The sequence below is a fragment of the Microchirus variegatus genome (assembly GCF_963457635.1).
Source record: "Microchirus variegatus genome assembly, chromosome: 10".
Classification (NCBI taxonomy): Eukaryota; Metazoa; Chordata; class Actinopteri; order Pleuronectiformes; family Soleidae; genus Microchirus; species Microchirus variegatus.
This window is the reverse complement of record NC_139811.1, coordinates 13,086,642-13,105,197: the sequence shown is the minus strand read 5'-3', so window position 1 is coordinate 13,105,197 and position 18,556 is coordinate 13,086,642. Positions and strand designations below refer to the sequence as shown.

Here is an 18,556-nt window from a genome sequence, read left to right as displayed (position 1 = left end):
ATATGTCTTTACCATAGAGGCTCACACAGTCTAGGTGGTGAGGTCACACTCAAATGAAGTTGTTCCTACTGGTGCTACAGGGTTGACTGGGTTGTACCATGTCATGGATGTTTGCTCCATGAAAAGGACAGCCTCCACTTTTTTTTAGAGCTTTGCATAATATGATCTTCATGCAACAAGCATCGACCACCTGCTCTGCTCACCACATCCAATTCTTTGAATCTTTTTCCTCTCATCTGCTCACTATTTTTTTTTTTTACACCAGTATTCTCTATTGTTTTTTTCTACTATTTTTATCTTTACTCAGTCCCCTGGAAAAGACCGCTAAGAAATAGAAGATGGCACCAGGTGACAGAACGGAGCCGATGCGTGTCCTGGTGACGGGTGGATCTGGGCTGATTGGCAAAGCCATTGAGCATGTGGTGTTTAAGGAAGATGGGAAACGTGAAGGAGAAGAATGGTTCTTCATCTCCTCAAAGGACGGAGATCTAACGTAAGTTGCCAGAGTTGTAAGTTGATTTTTCACATTTTTCCGAGAAGTTACAGAAGTTTTCGAGCAGTATATTTACATTTAAAATATACTGCTGGATTTTACTTTTGTTGATAATCTACAGCAACGCATTTGTCGACGGGCTACAGGAGACATACTTACAACCAGTTTGCATTTATTCCGTGCGCAATTACGCACGGACATGGGCGACGGTCAAGCTGCACCGGGGCTGTCTCTGTGAGAGTGCAGCGGATAAAACATTGCTGTGAACACATGGACATGTGTGTGACATAATTTCGGATTGTGTACAATACAAGGACGATATATAAGTGTGTGAATGTTTTTAAATGATCCGACTCAGGCGGTTCTTCTTCTTTTCGTGTCTTTGAAGCATACGGTTATATGACAGTTTCCCATTGCTTTACACAGTCTTTTGCAGTGTTGGCGAACTCTGCGAGATCTTTTTGGCTGCACTGATTGGGAAGGAAGCATTGTATGATCCATTGTATGATCCACAGGGCCTGTTTTGTATCCCCATCTGACCATAGCAGCTTTTCGGGCGGCGCGTCATCCTCATGGCTGAAGCGCAGTTACGCGCTTTTTGGTGGCTATTTGGATCATCCGATCGGGCAACAATAAGGATCTATGAATTAAATATTCAAAAGTGAGCTCGCTGTTGACTTTGGACCTTATTTTTCTTGGCTGACGAACAGAATCACTTTGTAAGTTTTGAAATCCCGACATTACTTGGCTCATTTTCATCTTCTGAAGCGTCTCGTGATATGAATATGAAAATGGAGCTTGGAATTCAAATTATGAGCATTTTCAGCCTCAAGGGCTGTTGGTGTACAGTTTCTATGCAAGTCAAACGAGGGCCAGTATGTGCCAAAAAGGAAAAAAGTACTGAGCACTGTCTTTAAGATACAGATCTATAATATATTTACTATACAATATTTTAAATATATAGCATAGGTCTTTTTTTTCTTTTTAAACATGTTTATACTGTTTTCTTAAGTGTCATTGTTTGTCCAAGCCTTGGACAAACATGAAGTTAAACTGAGATTTGTATTCAAATAAAAAACAGGGATGTTGAGCAGACCAGAGCTGTGTTCGAGAAGTATCGTCCCACTCATGTCATCCACCTTGCTGCCAAAGTGGGAGGACTCTTCATGCACTTGAAGGAAAACCTGCAGTTTTTGGTGAGTTCATGTTGACGTGACATAATTATATTCCTATGAACCCTGCTGTAAAAGTGGAGTCTTGTATCTCTTTGGACTGTAATGGCCTGTGAGTGACAAGTCTGACTTCTTTACAGAGAGACAACATAAAGATCAACGACAACGTCCTGCATACTGCCCATGAGACGGGTGTTGCCAAAGTCGTGTCTTGCCTGTCCAGTTGTATCTTTCCGGACAAAACTACATATCCCATTGATGAGACAATGGTAAGTATTCACATTTATTCACAAGTGGAGCTACAAGTGTGGAGTGTTTTTGATTGAGTTTTTTTTTTTTTTTTTTGCCTTATTCTTACTCTCCCAAGATACACAATGGGCCGCCTCATGAATCAAATTACGGATACTCGTATGCTAAAAGGATGATTGATATCCAGAACAGGTAAGCAGCTTTGTCGGTGTGTGTGTGTGTGTGTCTGTGTACATTCATCTGAGACTGGAGACAAATGACTGGAGGATTAGTGCTTGACCAGACAAACCAGATCACTTCCACAGGTTGTCTTTTGTTGCTTTTATTTAACCTGTGCATCCACTGCACTGTTGAACTTAACTTAACTGAATGTATACAATGAGCATGGTACACATACATTACCAGTCTGGACACCAGTCTGGACACGTTTGGACACACCTACTCATTTGAATGGTTTTTCTTTATTTTCATGACTATATTTTCAGTGTAGATTCTCACTGAAGGCATCAAAACTATGAACGAACACATATGAAATTATGTATTAAACACAAAAGTGTGAAACAGCTCTAAATATGTTTAATATTTTAGATTCCTCAAAGTAGCCTACCTTTGCTTCGATTATTACTGCTTTGCACACTCTTGGCATTCTGTCGATGAGCTTCATGAAGTAGAAAGGTTTTCCAACAGTCTTGGAGGAGTTCCCAGAGATGCTGAGCACTTGTTGGCCCTTTTGCCTTCACTCTGCAGTGTGTCCAAACTTTTGACTGGTAGCGTATCCCGCATTTTTTGTGTAATTTCTGCTTTGGCAAAAGACAGAAATGAACAACTTCAAGGATCTGAAATCGTCTCTCTCTGTGTTGACAGGGCATACTTTCAGCAGCATAAGCGTTGCTACACATCGGTCATCCCAACCAATGTCTTTGGTCCGTATGACAACTTCAGTCCAGAAAATGGCCACGTGCTGTCAGCACTCATGTGCAAGACATACCAAGGCAAACGTGTGTAACAACCACGAATCCATCTTCTGTAACACAGTGACCACAACCACATATAAAAAAACACACAATAACTGTAAAGGGTTGGTTTTCTCCTTTGTCTCTCACAGAAGACGGAACCCACGTGAAGGTGTGTGGCACTGGAAATCCACGACGACAGTTCATCTACTCTCGGGTAAAGTGTGCTGCTGTCTGATAGTTCAAAGTATATGTATATTAATTAAAATCATATGCATATGTTGCTATTTAAACATCTTAATTAATTCCCATTGTTATGCTTATTCTCAGGACTTAGGCCGTATACTTGTCTGGGTCCTGAGAGAGTATGACGAGGTGGAGCCTCTTATCACGTCTGGTGAGTATAGTTCTCACTCTTAAAGGTGCATTATGTAATAAATCTAAAGCATCTGGCCATAAAATCCTCCTAATATGTCGCAGAGACTCAGGAATAATGTTCATATAACAAACTGAACTCACCAACAAGAACAGAACTGCCAAAATATTTGCATTAAAACATATTTTTTTGCAGACTGCAAATCATGTTTATGTTTTGAAATCACGTTTTGGCATGTGGCGCCACCTACCGCCGTCTACCAATCATTGCAGTCAGTAGAGTCTCAGCTGCCGAGCAACCACGGGTTGCCAGTTACGTCAGAAAACGAAACCTAAAAGACCTCTGTATTTTTAATTTGAATGTAGTAACCATTTTTGGCCACATTCTTACATATGGCACCTTTAATGTGCATTACGTACACATTATAGTCATCTTTTGTAAGATCTCTCTCACTCCTCACACCGCTGCCATCCTGGTCCAAAGCCTTGTCACTTCTCGTTTGGATTATTGTGACTCACTTCTGTCTGGTCTCCCTCAAAAACCCCTTTATAAACTCACCACTGGTTCAGAACTCTGCCGTTCGTATCATCTCACAAACCCCCCTCCATCCAGCAACATCACACCCGTCCTACAGCAGCTCCACATCGCATCAGTTATAAGATACTGCTCCTCACTGTAAGAGAGACACCTACAATTTGGCCTTGTTTAAATCAGCAAAATACATTCCTCAGCACAAACCTAACAACTCAGTATTGACCAGCTGAAACTGGCAAATCACAAAGGCCTCTGTGTAACCCTGGCACCCCATAATTTGTCTACAGAGTGTTCCTCATTATATCTTTGTTGAACCTAACCTAACTAGGCCAAAGGACCGATAACACAACTACGCAGTCCTCCCCAAGGTCGACTCTCGATTAGCAAACACAATGTACCATTAGAACACTGGAGAGATGGTTGCTGGAAATGGGCCTCTATACACCTAGGTACATATTCCATTAAGAACCAGACGTTTGCAGCTAGAATAGTCGTTAACCACATTAAGAGTCATTGCACGAGAAAACCAGGCAAAACCAGGCAGAGGTGGGAAGATGGGGGTCAGCCAAATCGGCCCATACTTTGTATGTGAGATAGGTATGTGGAACTGTGAACAGCCATATAATTAAAACCCTCCAGCTATTCTTCGTTATGGAGATCTGGGACCCCCCTCCGAGACCCTCCGAAATCAGGTTATTTACGGCTGAAAAATACTGAAGTTTTGATGGCTACCGTTAGAATTCTGATAAAGATATGGATATAAGTTTTATATTTCCACATAGCATAGGTTTCATTGTTTTACAGACCAAAAGTTGAAGAGGAAGCGTTGAAGTTATATATATATATATATATATATATATATGAAGCAATGACTCTTAACAATTGAGTGTATTTCTGTAATGTTATTAAAAAAAGTGCTTTTCCTTCAAAAATAAGGACATTTCTAAGTGAGCCCAGACTTTTGAACGGTAGTGTATAGCTTTAAAACATTAAGATGCTCCATTTAGTTGATTTTTATAATTTCTAATTTCTAATTTCATTTTTTATTTATTTTCCAGTTGGGCCGGAGAACGAAGTGTCCCTCAAAGAAGCAGTGGGAATGATCACAAAGGCTTTGGACTTCAAGGGTGAAATAGTCGTATCCTTCAAACATGTCACAGTAATCCAGACACCAACACCTGCTCCCACAGGCTGGTTTCAGGATTCTTTGATAATGCATGAACTCTTCAAAACCATGTTTATGAACCCATTAAGTGAAAAAAAGCTCAGAATTATAATGCGGTTTACCCTTGACACTTCACACTAGTATGACACCACTATGTCCGATGGTCAGATGAGGAAGACGGCGAGCAATGACAAGCTAAGACGCTACCTGCCTGACTTCACCTTCACACCGCTCGAGGAAGGTCAGAGTTCATAGTACAGGTGAATGAATTTCCATGAATAATTGCCTCCGTTTTTATCGTAACGGCTTCCTTTTATGTTATCTGTCCTTCCAGCCGTCAAGTTGACCTGTGACTGGTTTGTGGCCAATTACGACATTGCCAGAAAATGATGTGACGAAGCACTGAGCTGAAAACACTGCATGTTCTTGCTGGTGTTGTTGTTGTTTTTCTTCCTATGTGTTTTGGAGTTAATATCTGCAATACGAGCCAACATACGAGGGCCAATAAGCGCTGTTGATGCACATGTATTCTTCCTATTTGCTGATTGACATCTTAAAAATTCTCTATATTTCTTTCTCTATATTTTTGGTTTTGTGGTGCAAGGAGGAGCAATATGACCTTTTTAAATCACAATAGTGGTATATAGGATGTACCAGTACATTCCCATACCTGCCACTAGGGGCAAACATATCTAATTAATATATACCTAATTAATTATGCATCAAAAAAGATTTATGACTGAGGTGTGTGTGTGGGATGTGCGTGTGTGTTATACGATGAGCAATCTTTATATAGGGGCCCTCTATTAGGGGTCCAGGTTTTTTACGACACAGGGGAATTCTTGTGGAGACCACTTCTATGTATCCTATTCATAGCTTTGGATAAAAATATAAGCTAAAATGCTTGAATGTAATCTGTCTGGCTAAAATGTTAATCTTCTCTTAATTTTTATTGAGAGTAAGGAGCACCCACGTATATGTGAATGAGTAAGAGGAGGCCTTTTGAAACACAAGTCAAACTATTTAAATGGTGAGAAAGGAAGGTTTTTTTGGTGAATAAAGTATTTGTTTTACAACAGGCAAACACAAGCCTCTTGCGAATTCACATTCAAATGTTTCAGATAAACAGCGTTTGACTTTTACATGATTGGAAAGTTTCTTTAAACAGAGGGGTTTACTGATATTCTCTTTAGAGACTAAATACACCCTTGGAAGAGTTTTTATTTTATTTTTAAACAACCTATTTACAGATAACATGAAGGGACTTTTACATTTAAATAAAATAAAATAAAACGTATACCAGGCAGATCAAGGAATGTCTGAACTGGCTACAAAGAGCGGACAAATTGAACGCAACATCTGGTGTTCATGTACAACTACAGTGCTATTTTTTTTTTCATTTTAAATTGTTAATTTACAATTTTAACATACAGTAAGATATTGAAGGTTATTCTGTAAAAAAAAGAATTCTCTGGCCCTTTTATGGTTAAAGTAAGCAAAATGAAAAATGCAGACGGACATTTTGAAGCATTTAAAGGGTTAATGCTTTAAGAATAGAATACAATAGAGTATCTGTCATCGCAACATGTACAATGAAATTGAGTGCGTTCTTCAGTAGTGCAAAAGGCAGTAAAAATATATTGCTATATATAAAATATCATAAAAATAGACTCTTGAGTGTTGGGTCGAGCGTTACAGCTGTGGCAACACGACTGAATGACGCCGCGTTCACCAGACATGTCACCTATCGAGCACCTTTGGGATGCTCTGGATAAGCGTGTCCGCCAGCGGGTTCCAGTTGTGTTGTTTCCCATTGTGTTCTTCCTGCCATTACTCCAGGACTTTTGTTTTGAAATTGATCCTAATGCTCGCAAATTAAAGCCACTTTATTGATAAAGTTGTACTGTTATTTTTGGATAGCTACTCTGTTTTGTCCCGTAATAACTACAAGTTTTTCTTCGTGCGTTTATGTTTTTGTTGAGTGTAGTTGGGGATGTGTATAGGCTGTGGGTTAAAAGACAGCCACCCACCATCGACACTATACCTTCCTGACTTCACTGTCACACCTGTTAATGTAGGTCAGAGTTCATAGTGTTGTAGATGGAAATGGAAATGCAAATTTCTTTTATAAATTACTTTTACAATTCTTATCCATTATATCTATCTTTTTTTTGTACTGTATGTCACATCGTCTTCTCTTTAAGACTATTTATAGCATATTCTGTGTAATTTGTCCGGATACAGTAAATAACAACATAAAGCCTTGTTGCCTGTGCTTCATCCGTGACAAAAACACAAATGAGATATTTGAATGACTATTTGCATGTGTCTGAGTTGAAAATGAACCCTTTATATGGACGTCCTGCGGGTCTGTGTGTTTATAGGTCTCACATTCAGGTTTTTGAAAATGCAAATGTTTTTGTCTTATGTGTTGTTGAGTCAAAGTTGTGGGGCGTTTTACATCATATTTTCACTAGTGATATAAAGCAATAATTGTGCAGGAGTCACGAAATAGACTGTTTTGTGAACTTATTATAACGTATACCCAAATTTCACAAATTTAATCAAATTTTAAACATTTTTAGTACTTTTTGCTCAGATGTGTTTGTATAGTTGGTGATTACCCCCATCAGATTGCCTAGGTGGTGCTGAAGAAATAGATATAAGACACTCTATATTGCACAATCTTATAGCCTCTGTATATACTGCACGTTTAGTAATGGAAAAAAGCAGTGTGTTCTTAGGGTTAACCACCACATCTTCTGGTATTTGATTCTTTTCACTTTTATTCTAATTTTATTCCAGGAATCATATTAACATCTTAAAATTGTAGAATAAAAATGATTAAAGCCCCATGTGTGTAACTTTTGGGGCATCTTATTGGCATAAAATTAATATAATAGCAGTCAAGGAAAGGGTCTGATAAGGAGGAGGTTGTATTACTTCTCAAAACTTCGAATGGTTGTACATGAATGAAAGAAGTAAAACACAGATTCAGTCTAAGGCCGATACAGTCATTTTAGACCATTTACTATGAAGCTGTTATCACATTTGTGCTGAGTCATGACAAAGACTAATTCTCCAACTGTGTGACAAATATTGTTCTCCCAAAAAGGAAGTAATAAACAGTCTAAACATAACTCAGCTAAAATGCTTTTACTGATCTTTATTTATGTTTTTAGAGCATGCAATTTAAATCGTGTCTAGGGTGCACCCCACCTTTCACTCTATGGCGGCTGGGATTGACACCAGCGCCCCCCACAACCCTAATGTGGAGGATAAAGCTGTAGAGGACTGATGGAAGGAAGGATGGATTATATCGGATTTTACATTTTTATCTGTCCGATATCCAATTCCCATGTCTAGAAAAAACCCCACTGATTGTCTGATATGATTTTGACACAGTGAATATATAATGATGCAATAGACCTTACTGTGTCGGCCACTGAAGTTCAAGTATAATTTATATTTTGTTACAAACTCAAGGAGATTGACTTCTTTGACTCCATTCGACCTCACAACTTGTTCTTTTAATTTCCTGCACCTCAGTCATGTCGTCACTCACTTCTCTCAGTTATTGAGTGACGTATTTGCGCACGTTTGGTCTGCAAAGAGCTCATCTGGCAATTCATCGCAGATTTGCAGTTCCTTCCTTTGACCATTGGAAGGCAGAATATACCCATGGTGCATGTTCTGTCCACTGACAGGTATTGGGTATTGTAGTATGGTAGACTTCCTTCCATCCAACTTCTCCCGCTTTATCCTCCACATGAGGGTCGCAAAGGTCAGCTGACATAGCGCGAAAGGCGGCGTTTGCCAGCTCATTACTGTGGGAGGAAACCGGAGAAGCCGGAGAAAACCCTACACACACAGGGAGAGATGAGTGTTGCATTTGATTACTGAAGTTCATTAAACGTGCTTTGACAATATCTTATAGCAATTTATATAATTGAACTGCTTTTAAAAATGTTAATTTAATTTCAGTTCAGTGAACAAACGATTGTTTGTTTGTGTGTATGATATTCAAGCAACTGGACAAAAAGTGATTTTGTAAGATAAGATAAGACAAGATAAGAGAGTCCTTTATTCGTCCCACAGTGGGGAAATTTACAGCCTTACAGCAGCAAGACAGTAAAGATAAGGATCATAAATAATAAATATGCATTAACAAGAAAAGTACACTATAAAAATATATTAACACTGAGACTATATGTATATAAAAGTTAAATAGAGTTAAATAGAAAAGAATGTATGTGTGTACATAATAGACAATTTAGAGAATATATACAGTATGGACTAGCTATTTACATTATAGACAGAGATTGAGCACGGGATATTATACGTTTATATTGCACTTGTGTAAAATAACAGTATATTGCACATGGGATGAGGAGCCTGGTTATGTGAGATATTGTATATCGTTGAGAAAGAAAATGCACATGTTGGTCACTGGTTGTGACTTTGTGTCTGGAGTTTCTTAAAATGGCATCAAGTGACTCAAACTCCTGATTCAAAGTTGTGTAAATCATTCATAATCTGGGGTGTTGCTTCACCAGCCTGTCTTTGTACAAGAAGATCATGTTTTCAGTTTTTAAACCTTTTTTTGCTACTCATTGCTCTTACCGGAGCCACTCAAATACTGTATATTCTGTGCCTCTCACAGCACCCCAACCCCCCCCTCCCCTTTCCTCCACGTCTTGACAATGTGTGAATTTGCATTTCTTTTTTGCATTGGTACCAAACATTGTCAAAACATCTTTTGGCTGTGGTGCAAATTTTTAAAATCTACATACAGGGAGCTTCCACAGTGGCTCATTGATGCTTGGCAGAGAGGGACTTGTCACGATGAACTCCTGTGTCTTCACACTTATCTGGGGTAAGTTCATTCACAAGCTATCAAGTAGCAGGATAAAGTAAAGTAACGTCATTAAATTTTATCTGGCATTTATTTAAGTCACACGTTTTGACTCTTGATGTTTTGAACGCAGCATTGATCATGGACAAGAACAATACGAATTGTGTTTGTTGAAAATGTATTGGTTGGCATTAAAGATAAAGACCACCTGACCGTAATTATTAGACTAATGTGCAGTAGATTACTTCCAAAATGCTTGTAATTCCAAAAGGATAATTTAAAATGATCCTGACACAGACTGGGATAAACACACTGATGCTTCTACCAGATATAAATTAATATTGTATCATGTGGAAAAATAATGGATGCATTTTATTTCAACCAAACCAATCTACTTTACTTTGAAGCGCAGTATTTTTTTTTTTTTATTTACTTTCTTCGTTCTTATTATTCATCATCTTTAAGTAATATGTGCAATAATCCTTAAACCTGTCTTTTTTAAACGATTAGTGAAATGCCCACATCAAACTAAATTTCCTCAGTGGCAAAAGACAGACAGGCATACACCGAAGTAATTAAGACAAACAAAATCACCAAAGCATCAGTGTGTTGACATACTTTCTGGAACAAATGACACCAGTTTGTACTAACACTGGCTCTTCTTTGTCTTTCTTCTTCACAGGTTCCCTCCTCATCCTCACTCATTGTGGTTTTGCTCGTGGTATGAATTATTGTAATCGTGACACAAGTTTGCTGAAATAACATTCATTTTGTCATTATGAAGCACTCATTCAGGTTATGCTGTTTCCTGTAGGTTCTTGTGACACGTATAATAACGTGACTGACACATGGCGCAACAAATATTTCACGTCATCCTCCATCTCTGGTTACCCAAACGAGGATTCGCCTCTTATTGGGAGTTGGACTCGCTTCACTGGGTTTGGTGGAGACAAAGTCATTACATCCTGCTCTTCTGGCCCTATGGGTGGCACCGTATACCCAATTTATCTTTCCAGCGCATATCCAACAACAATAAATGTAACAACAACTGGGACTGTATCGAGTTATGGCTTAAGCTGCATTAGCACTATTGGAATAAGTGTGATCCTCTGTCCTGGAGGATTCTACATATACAAACTGGACTATCACGCACTGGGCAGTATGGCTTTTGTAACCTGTAAGAAATGATTACTCATTGGCATCGTTTGCTTTATATACACCGCTGCAGTGAGAACTTCTTCAAACATGATGTGGATATGCTTGTGTTACCTTGTTTTAGATCATTCTCAGTGTACCGCAGACTCCTGTGGCCCACTTGGTAACTGTTCTGATGGGGGCTGTCGTTGTGTATCTGGTTATGAAATCCCTTCGGACCACAAACCCACCGCAGAGTCGTATGGCTGTGTTGGTAAGTGCTTTTGATTGAAACCGTTAAACCCATTAACCCATTAGACCATTTTCTTGTCTAAACGTGTACTGCGCATCCTCATCTTGCAGGTTGCAGGATCCAGATCCTGTTTCAAGGCTATTATTATTATCATTCATATCATATCATCACCATGACTCTTATTATGCTGTAGTTAAAGTTGATATCAGTATAGTTCTTTCTCTGCTCTCTATAATGCTGCCTATGTCCAGTGCCATGAGATAATGTATGTTGTGATCGAGCGATGTACAAATAAAATTGAACTGAATTGAATCCTAAACTCCCATGTGTTGGCAGACATTGATGAATGTCTGACTGCAGACATTTGTGGTCCATCCTCCACTTGTACCAACGAAGTTGGAACATTCAGCTGTTCCTGTGTGAATGGATACCAAGCTACAGATCTGGAATTATCACCTGGAAGCACCAACCCATGCATAGGTACACTTTTTTTTCCACACTGTCACTGTTAAATCAGTGTATTCTCCTCTTGGTATATGGTGGCTGATTTTTTTTCTTCACAGATACTGACGAATGTCTTACAAATATCTGTGGAAATGATGGGGAGTGTACCAACAACCTAGGAAGCTTTTACTGCACATGCAATTCTGGCTACCAAGTTGTCGCTAATGCAACGCCTATTTGCCAAGGTCTGTGGTGTTGAAGATGATCATATTATAAAGCACATTCATTTGGGAATTGTTTTATTTAAGATGATATTAACTAATGAATTGTGTTTGTAAGTTGTTCGGAATGCAGGAACGCAAGTATCCCGTTCAGATTCTTTCAAAAATGATTCATTTCAGGCTGATTTTGTTTTGTCAGCTCTACATGGATTAATGAGTCATTTTACAATGATAATCCAATGCAAAGTGGAGGTTCCGACTGAGTTAATGTTGAACCAGTTGTTATTTAATTCATGTCATTTTTGTCAAACTCCTCCCTCAGATATTGACGAATGTCTCGACCGCAAAATCTGTGGCCCCAAATCCATTTGCGCGAACAAACCTGGCGTTTATAGCTGCTCCTGTGAATCGGGTTATGCATCAACAATACGACAAGAGGAGCCCAGCAAGTCCAACATCTGCATTGGTATTTGCACAAAATGGTTTCCGGATAAAAGATTTTTTATCACAGCAAAGTAACACAGCCAACATCACCTTGATCATAACACGGTCTGTTTTATTGTTTCCTTTGTGACAGATGTTGATGAGTGTTTAGAACAGGCTGGGATCTGTGGTCCGAATGCCAACTGCTCAAACACAATTGGATCTTATTTCTGTACCTGCCACTCTGGTTATCGACTGACCAGCGCAGAAGAAATAGCCAGCGTAACAAACCCGTGCATAGGTGCGTGAGTTTTCCCTATAGACTATTGTGACATGTGATTTATTACGACTATTATTAATATGATTATTATCCTATTTGTTTTCATGTTTACACATTTTCTTTTCTCCACAGATATAGATGAGTGCAGTGAGACACCAGACATATGTGGTGACCAAACAGTGTGTACTAATTCACCAGGGTCATTCTTTTGTTCTTGTTCAGATGGATACTACCCATCAACAGGAATTCTGTGGCAAATGAATGTTTCATATTGTAAAAGTAAGCTTTGGTCGCATTTTGTCGCAGCATGAAAACGACATATGGACGATCTCATGATGCCGTGGTCGTGCTCACTGTTTTATTTTTCTTCCCCGTTGACTCGTCAGATTTACAGTTAGTTCTAGATGAAATGAACATCACAGAGGTAAATATAACTGACCATATGGACATCATAATGTCCGAAAAAGATGTTTCACAGATCATGTTCGTATCATGTCAATACTGCACACAAACTCTACACCTGCTTATCATGTTTGGTACAGCCTGTGTATGTGTGTGTTGTGTTCGCTGCAGGGACAGACAAAAGAGAAAAAATTCCTTGACAAAATGGGGGACGAACTGACAGAGAATAAAGACATAATGTTACCACCAGCAGTAAGTGACGAGCAACGAGCAGTGAGCAGTGCTGTTATTAGTGACATGGCTTGACTTGTGAAGCAAGTGTATAGAACTAGTTGTTTTTCACATTCATGTCTCTCTTTCTCTGCAGACTGTGGCCAACGGCTTCTCAGCATCGATGGTATCTATTGTGCATCACTGTATTTGTGCAGCCTTTGGAAGCTGTGTATTATAATATATTGAATGCCTCATAGTGTTCCAGCGCCGTTTCAGAGTCCTTAGTCTTGTAGGCAGCATTCCCAAGTTCCCGAGAGCGAGAGAGTGAGAGCATAGTCAGCCACGTAGGGTAGGTGTCCAAACAGAAGTCCCTGGGCAGCTGCCAGCATATTACGGGCACTATCGGTGCCTAGAGCGGTTCGTTTTGCCACTTACTTTCCACTCGTTGGCGATGTTGAGGAATTCCTCTTCCCAGGTCAACAACAATTTCCAGTCATTGTCAATGAATTGTGCCATGACACCCAGGTAGTTGGGTTGGGAGTTTATTGATGGTTCCGTTGACTCAGCTTGTTAAAATGAAAACTTCCGCCCAACAATCACTCAGCTCTCTCGCGTGGATCATTTCTGGCTTTGTGAACAAACTTGCGCTAAAAACTGCGTTAAATGATTTATCGTGTTAATCTTGCCTATATTAAAGCCCCTAATATTTACCTCATATTCTATGCATCATCCTCTTCTTCATCATCAACGTCCAGCTTAGCTATTTATCACAAACATTTTGTCTGTTAAAGGAAGTGTCAGGTGTCGGACCACGTGCCAAGTCTAAAACAGTGAGTAGTGCAGGTAACGCTAAGATCGGCAGTTTGATTCTGGACCTCTCGGCTCGCTTAGTGACAGCGATGGTGGTACCGGGACAGAAATCAAACGAGACGCTCGTGAGGAGTCCGACAGTGGGTACGATTCATTTGTCTTACTCGATTGCATGCATACTTGTTGAATGTCATATCGAGCTGTTACAATAACACGACGATTGTGCGTTAGATTTAATGCTGCAGACTCTTGGACCTGGAGACAGCAATCAAGACAGCTCCCTCCTCTCAGCAAATGGGAACACCATGCAGATCGACCTGGAAAGTCTCGCCAATGACAACAATAGTGAGAAAAGCAAAAATGAAGAACCTTCATAAATAACGTGGCATTTTCGAGGGGTTGATAAACGCCTCAGTGTGTGCATTTCACAGATTCTGCCTCCGCTGCCTTCTTTACATTAAACGGGATGGAGAGTCTGCTCAGTCATCAATACTTCACCACAGAAAACAGGACAGAGATGTACTCAGATGTCATCAATGCTTTTTTGCCCTTGTCGAACCACACCAACCTCACGCGGCTGGTCAATTTCACCATCCATCACAAGAAGGTACTACGCAACGTGTCCATCACTACACTTTGAGATAAACACTTTTGAAGGTGAGACATGGCTGTGATTTTTTTTTAAAAACATCATCTCAAATAAAAATGTCTCTTTCTCTGGGTTCATTCAGCGAGCAATAAGTGAACCTGGTTTGGTGACCTGTGTTTACTGGGAGGGAAGTTCGGACGAGGAAAACACACTGCGCTGGTCAGTCGATGGCTGTTCAGTTGCATTTACTAACGAAAACTACACAGTGTGCAGCTGCTCCCATCTTTCCACATTTGCCCTCATCCTGCAGATTGGGGAGGTACAGTATTGCAGATGGTGTTTTGCCATCCACACCCGGCGTCAGGTGGATAAAATATGATGACGCGTACACATTGTGTCTTTTCAGCCTCCACCAAGTGACCCTTTCTTAGACTGGCTGGGCCGCGTTTGTGTTATTATTGGACTGTTTTTCTTTGGACTGGCCATCCTCACGTTCCTGTTGTGTAGCTGGAACCCCAAGATCAACAACACAGCCCGTCTCCACCTCTGTATCAACCTCGCCTTGAGTCATCTACTGCTGCTATGGAATGACAGATATGTTGATCAGCAGGTACAGTAGGCGCACATTGCTTTCCTGGCAAGAAACTGATGACTGTACTTGTGGTTTTGTTTGTTTTATGATCAGCAGACACGGGATTGGGGCTTGAACTTAAGAGCATCTTTCAATTTTAGTGTGAATCCATCAAAGAGGCAGTCCCCAAACCTATTCTCCCAAACAAAATCCAAACATCCCATATAATAGACATCAGTAAAATATGTAGGAATAATATTTCAAGTTAAAAAAAAGTCTTCAATTGGGCTCGGCTTCTGTGTGTTCACTACTGGTTTGTCATATGGACACAGAGTTAAACGTAATTGCAAAACAACTAATTAGGGCCAAACCACTCACACTGTGGTGCGGGGACCTGTTTTTCTTGTAAGAATGATTATTTTCCATGTTTGAACCCTTAAACGTTTATGAAAATTATGAAATACTTAAAACTGGCTGAAACGGGGATGGAGAAGGCCAAAATTTAGTTTCGCTAAATTTCACAAAACTTGGTGGGAACGTGGCTCGGCCCAAGACGAACGAAAAATTCCATTGAGACAATGACCTCGACTAAATAGGTAGTCAGCCATTTTGACTTCAGTGTACATCTTCACGATTTGTAAGTAAAATTAACGTACTCATTGTAATTCTAGTTCTATTGTAGCTGTAGCTAAACCAACTCTGTGTTTGTACACAGTATGTATTCAACCTGCGGCCAAAATGGTGTCAAATAACAGTGCTTTTACATTTATATTCTGTCCAATCAGTGACGAATAGCCAGGAGATTCACAATATTGGACTTTTTGCCGCCATAATTGGAATAGTTTGGCCGATTTGGGCCAACTGACCGCCCAACTTCAGATGTCATTTAGTCTCTTCTGTAGTGAAATTAACACAATATTTTTCATTCTCCCATAGCAGCAGATGTAGATACACATTTTCTTCATGAAAACGTGAAATGTCTCTGCTGAAGCTGAAGTTCCCGGATTCCTCTCACTTGTTTCCACAGCTGGCCTGCATTGTTATGGCTGGGCTTCTTCACTTTTTAGTCGTCGCAAGTTTTGTGTGGATGCTTCTGGAAGCGTTCCAGCTCTACCTGCTGGTTCGACGACTCTCCAAGGTGCAGGTGATCCAGAGAGATGGCCTCCCCAAACCGCTCCTCTACCTGATTGGCTATGGTGTGCCATTTGTGATCGTGGGTGTTTCTGCGCTGGTGTATTCGGATGGATATGGTGCCACTGCAGCAGATGTGTGAGTGATACACAAATGGATTTATTGTGTGGCTGTTATTATGTTTCATAACAGATTGTCAGCTGCGCAAGGCTGTATAAAGGTGTGTTATGTCTAAATTACAGGTGCTGGCTGTCACACACACGCAACTTTAATTGGGCTTTAACAGGACCAGTGATTGCCGTCCTTGGAGTGAGTCTATCAATGTATAATATAAGCTGCTGCATGCAGGGTTATTGGGTCACATCCAAACTCATTCTCAATGTGTGTCCTCCATTAGCTTAACTGCATCTTGTTCTTTGCTACTTTATGGAGTCTGAGACCCACTTTGGCCAACATGAAGAGTGATGTGTCTCAGTCCAAAGACACAAGGTGAGTATGAGTTTAAATCTCCGTTGGCGAGTTATTTTGAAGTGCCATGACTGGAATAGATGCTTAAATAAACTGTGGACAGTGAGCGAGAGTAGAGAATTGAGTAAAAGAGATTTATAAAAATGTATTATATCACAAATACATTCATCCATCTTTTACCGCTTCATCCTCTACATGAGGGTTTGTGGGTCACTGGAGCCAATGCCTGCCAACACAGGGGCGAAAGGCAGCGTACATCCCAGAAAACAACCATTCACTCTCACTCACACCTATGGTTAATTTAGCGTGTCCAATTAACCTAAGCCCCAAATCTGCATGTTTTTGGACTGTGCATATACAGTTTTTTTTTATTACTTCCCATTAAGAAAGGACAAAACCCCCCAAACCAATTTTGTATTTGTTTTGTTTGCAGGTTGATTGTGTTCAAGATCTTGGCCCAGTTTGTCATTTTGGGCTGTACCTGGATTCTGGGCCTGTACCAGAGTAATCTTTTCTTTCAGGTCCTTTTCATACTGCTGAACTCCCAGCAAGGCACCTTCCTCTTCATTGTTCACTGTGTGCTCAATAAGGAGGTAGATTCATTCTGACCATCACTCACTGTTTGTTTGTTTAGTTCAGTCTGCTGTCTTTCAAGTCGTAGCCAACTACTGCTGACAGTTACAGTCATTTAATTCTTTTTTGTATTTCATTGTATTTTTCTATAGGTTAGAGAGGAATACATCAAATTGCTGACATGTTCCTTTAATAAGCCTAGACCAGAAGGAGGATCTGTGGTAAGTTTTAATAAGGAATCAGCAATGATATTATATATTATATTATATTATGGAGTTCCTGCAAATGTGAATTACATAGATGTTAATTACACGTAACATGTGAGTTACATAGAAAGTTCAAATATGACGTGGCATAAAAAAACATTTCTGTATTTCCACAGAAAGATGTTCCGTCGATCTCTGAGGACATGGACAAGGCTGACGACTAGACAAATGAATGGTGATGGAATAAAGCTTGTGTCTCCAAGACAAAGAGGAATGCAAACCTCTTCTTCCATCCCATTATGTCCGAATATGTGTGAAAATGTCACGTAAAACCTATGATAACTGTTATTGCAGTCGTTTTTCATTATATCTAGAGACTTTATTTTCATGTAATGTTATGGCCTTTAGGACTTTCCAATACAAAAACTAGGATATCAAACACTGACCGTGATGGCGATCAACCAAAGACCAAGATTACGGATGAATTAATGATGGATGCATGCTCTGAATAAATAATCTGGACTTAAGAACGAGGCTGTAAAGAAAAGAAACAACGATAACTGTATCTATGTTTTGTTGATGTGTGTTTGAACAAAGAAATCGTCTTTGTCTTATGGTTGTAGCCGCTGGCCATTTTCACACTGAAAGTCAGATGAGTCGTGCTAATGTGCTCAAATAAGTAGTGTTGATTTTGTGTAGTTGGATACAACAAAACAGTCACGATTACTGCCATTAGTCTATTTTTATGCTTAATTGTAACAGTGCAGCTTGTGATAAACTGCTTCCAGTGTACAAATGTAGCACACGCTGAATCTCGAGTCCCATTGTGACACTTGTTCAAATGCTGCTGTAACTCATTTGCTTGGTTTTGGGAGCTGTCGTCAACAACACTCGGTGATAAACCGCCCTCAGTTTGTGAACTGTAAACCCTCTCTGCAAGGTAAAAACATTCAAATCTCAGTTTGTTTCTTTTTTGCTCCATTTGTATTTGTGTTTGCATGAGAGCTGAGGCACTCAGGTTTTACTAGACAAATCTGAAGG

General features: G+C 39.8%; 2 protein-coding genes across 2 annotated transcripts; both read left to right on the top strand.

Moving 5' to 3' along the window:
* Positions 1-365: 365 nt before the first annotated feature.
* LOC310932881 (GDP-L-fucose synthase-like) lies at positions 366-5,361 on the top strand (the record flags this gene model as incomplete). The annotated part of the gene is made up of 10 exons (XM_083896267.1): positions 366-493; positions 1,575-1,689; positions 1,806-1,934; positions 2,033-2,106; positions 2,779-2,912; positions 3,020-3,084; positions 3,198-3,264; positions 4,836-4,915; positions 5,084-5,183; positions 5,277-5,361. 10 exons carry the CDS (start codon positions 366-368, stop codon positions 5,330-5,332), a joined length of 948 nt encoding a protein of 315 aa, XP_083752393.1. The 3' UTR covers positions 5,333-5,361.
* Positions 5,362-10,958: 5,597 nt separating this feature from the next.
* Positions 10,959-17,739, top strand: LOC310932470 (adhesion G protein-coupled receptor E3-like; the record flags this gene model as incomplete). Its single annotated transcript, XM_083895796.1, has 20 exons — positions 10,959-10,974; positions 11,077-11,205; positions 11,521-11,664; positions 12,172-12,315; positions 12,427-12,573; positions 12,685-12,831; positions 12,939-12,976; positions 13,126-13,206; positions 13,322-13,351; positions 13,959-14,121; positions 14,209-14,322; positions 14,409-14,584; positions 14,712-14,885; positions 14,973-15,176; positions 16,165-16,406; positions 16,511-16,577; positions 16,666-16,757; positions 17,170-17,329; positions 17,462-17,530; positions 17,692-17,739. 20 exons carry the CDS (start codon positions 10,959-10,961, stop codon positions 17,737-17,739), a joined length of 2,385 nt encoding a protein of 794 aa, XP_083751922.1.
* Positions 17,740-18,556: the final 817 nt, after the last annotated feature.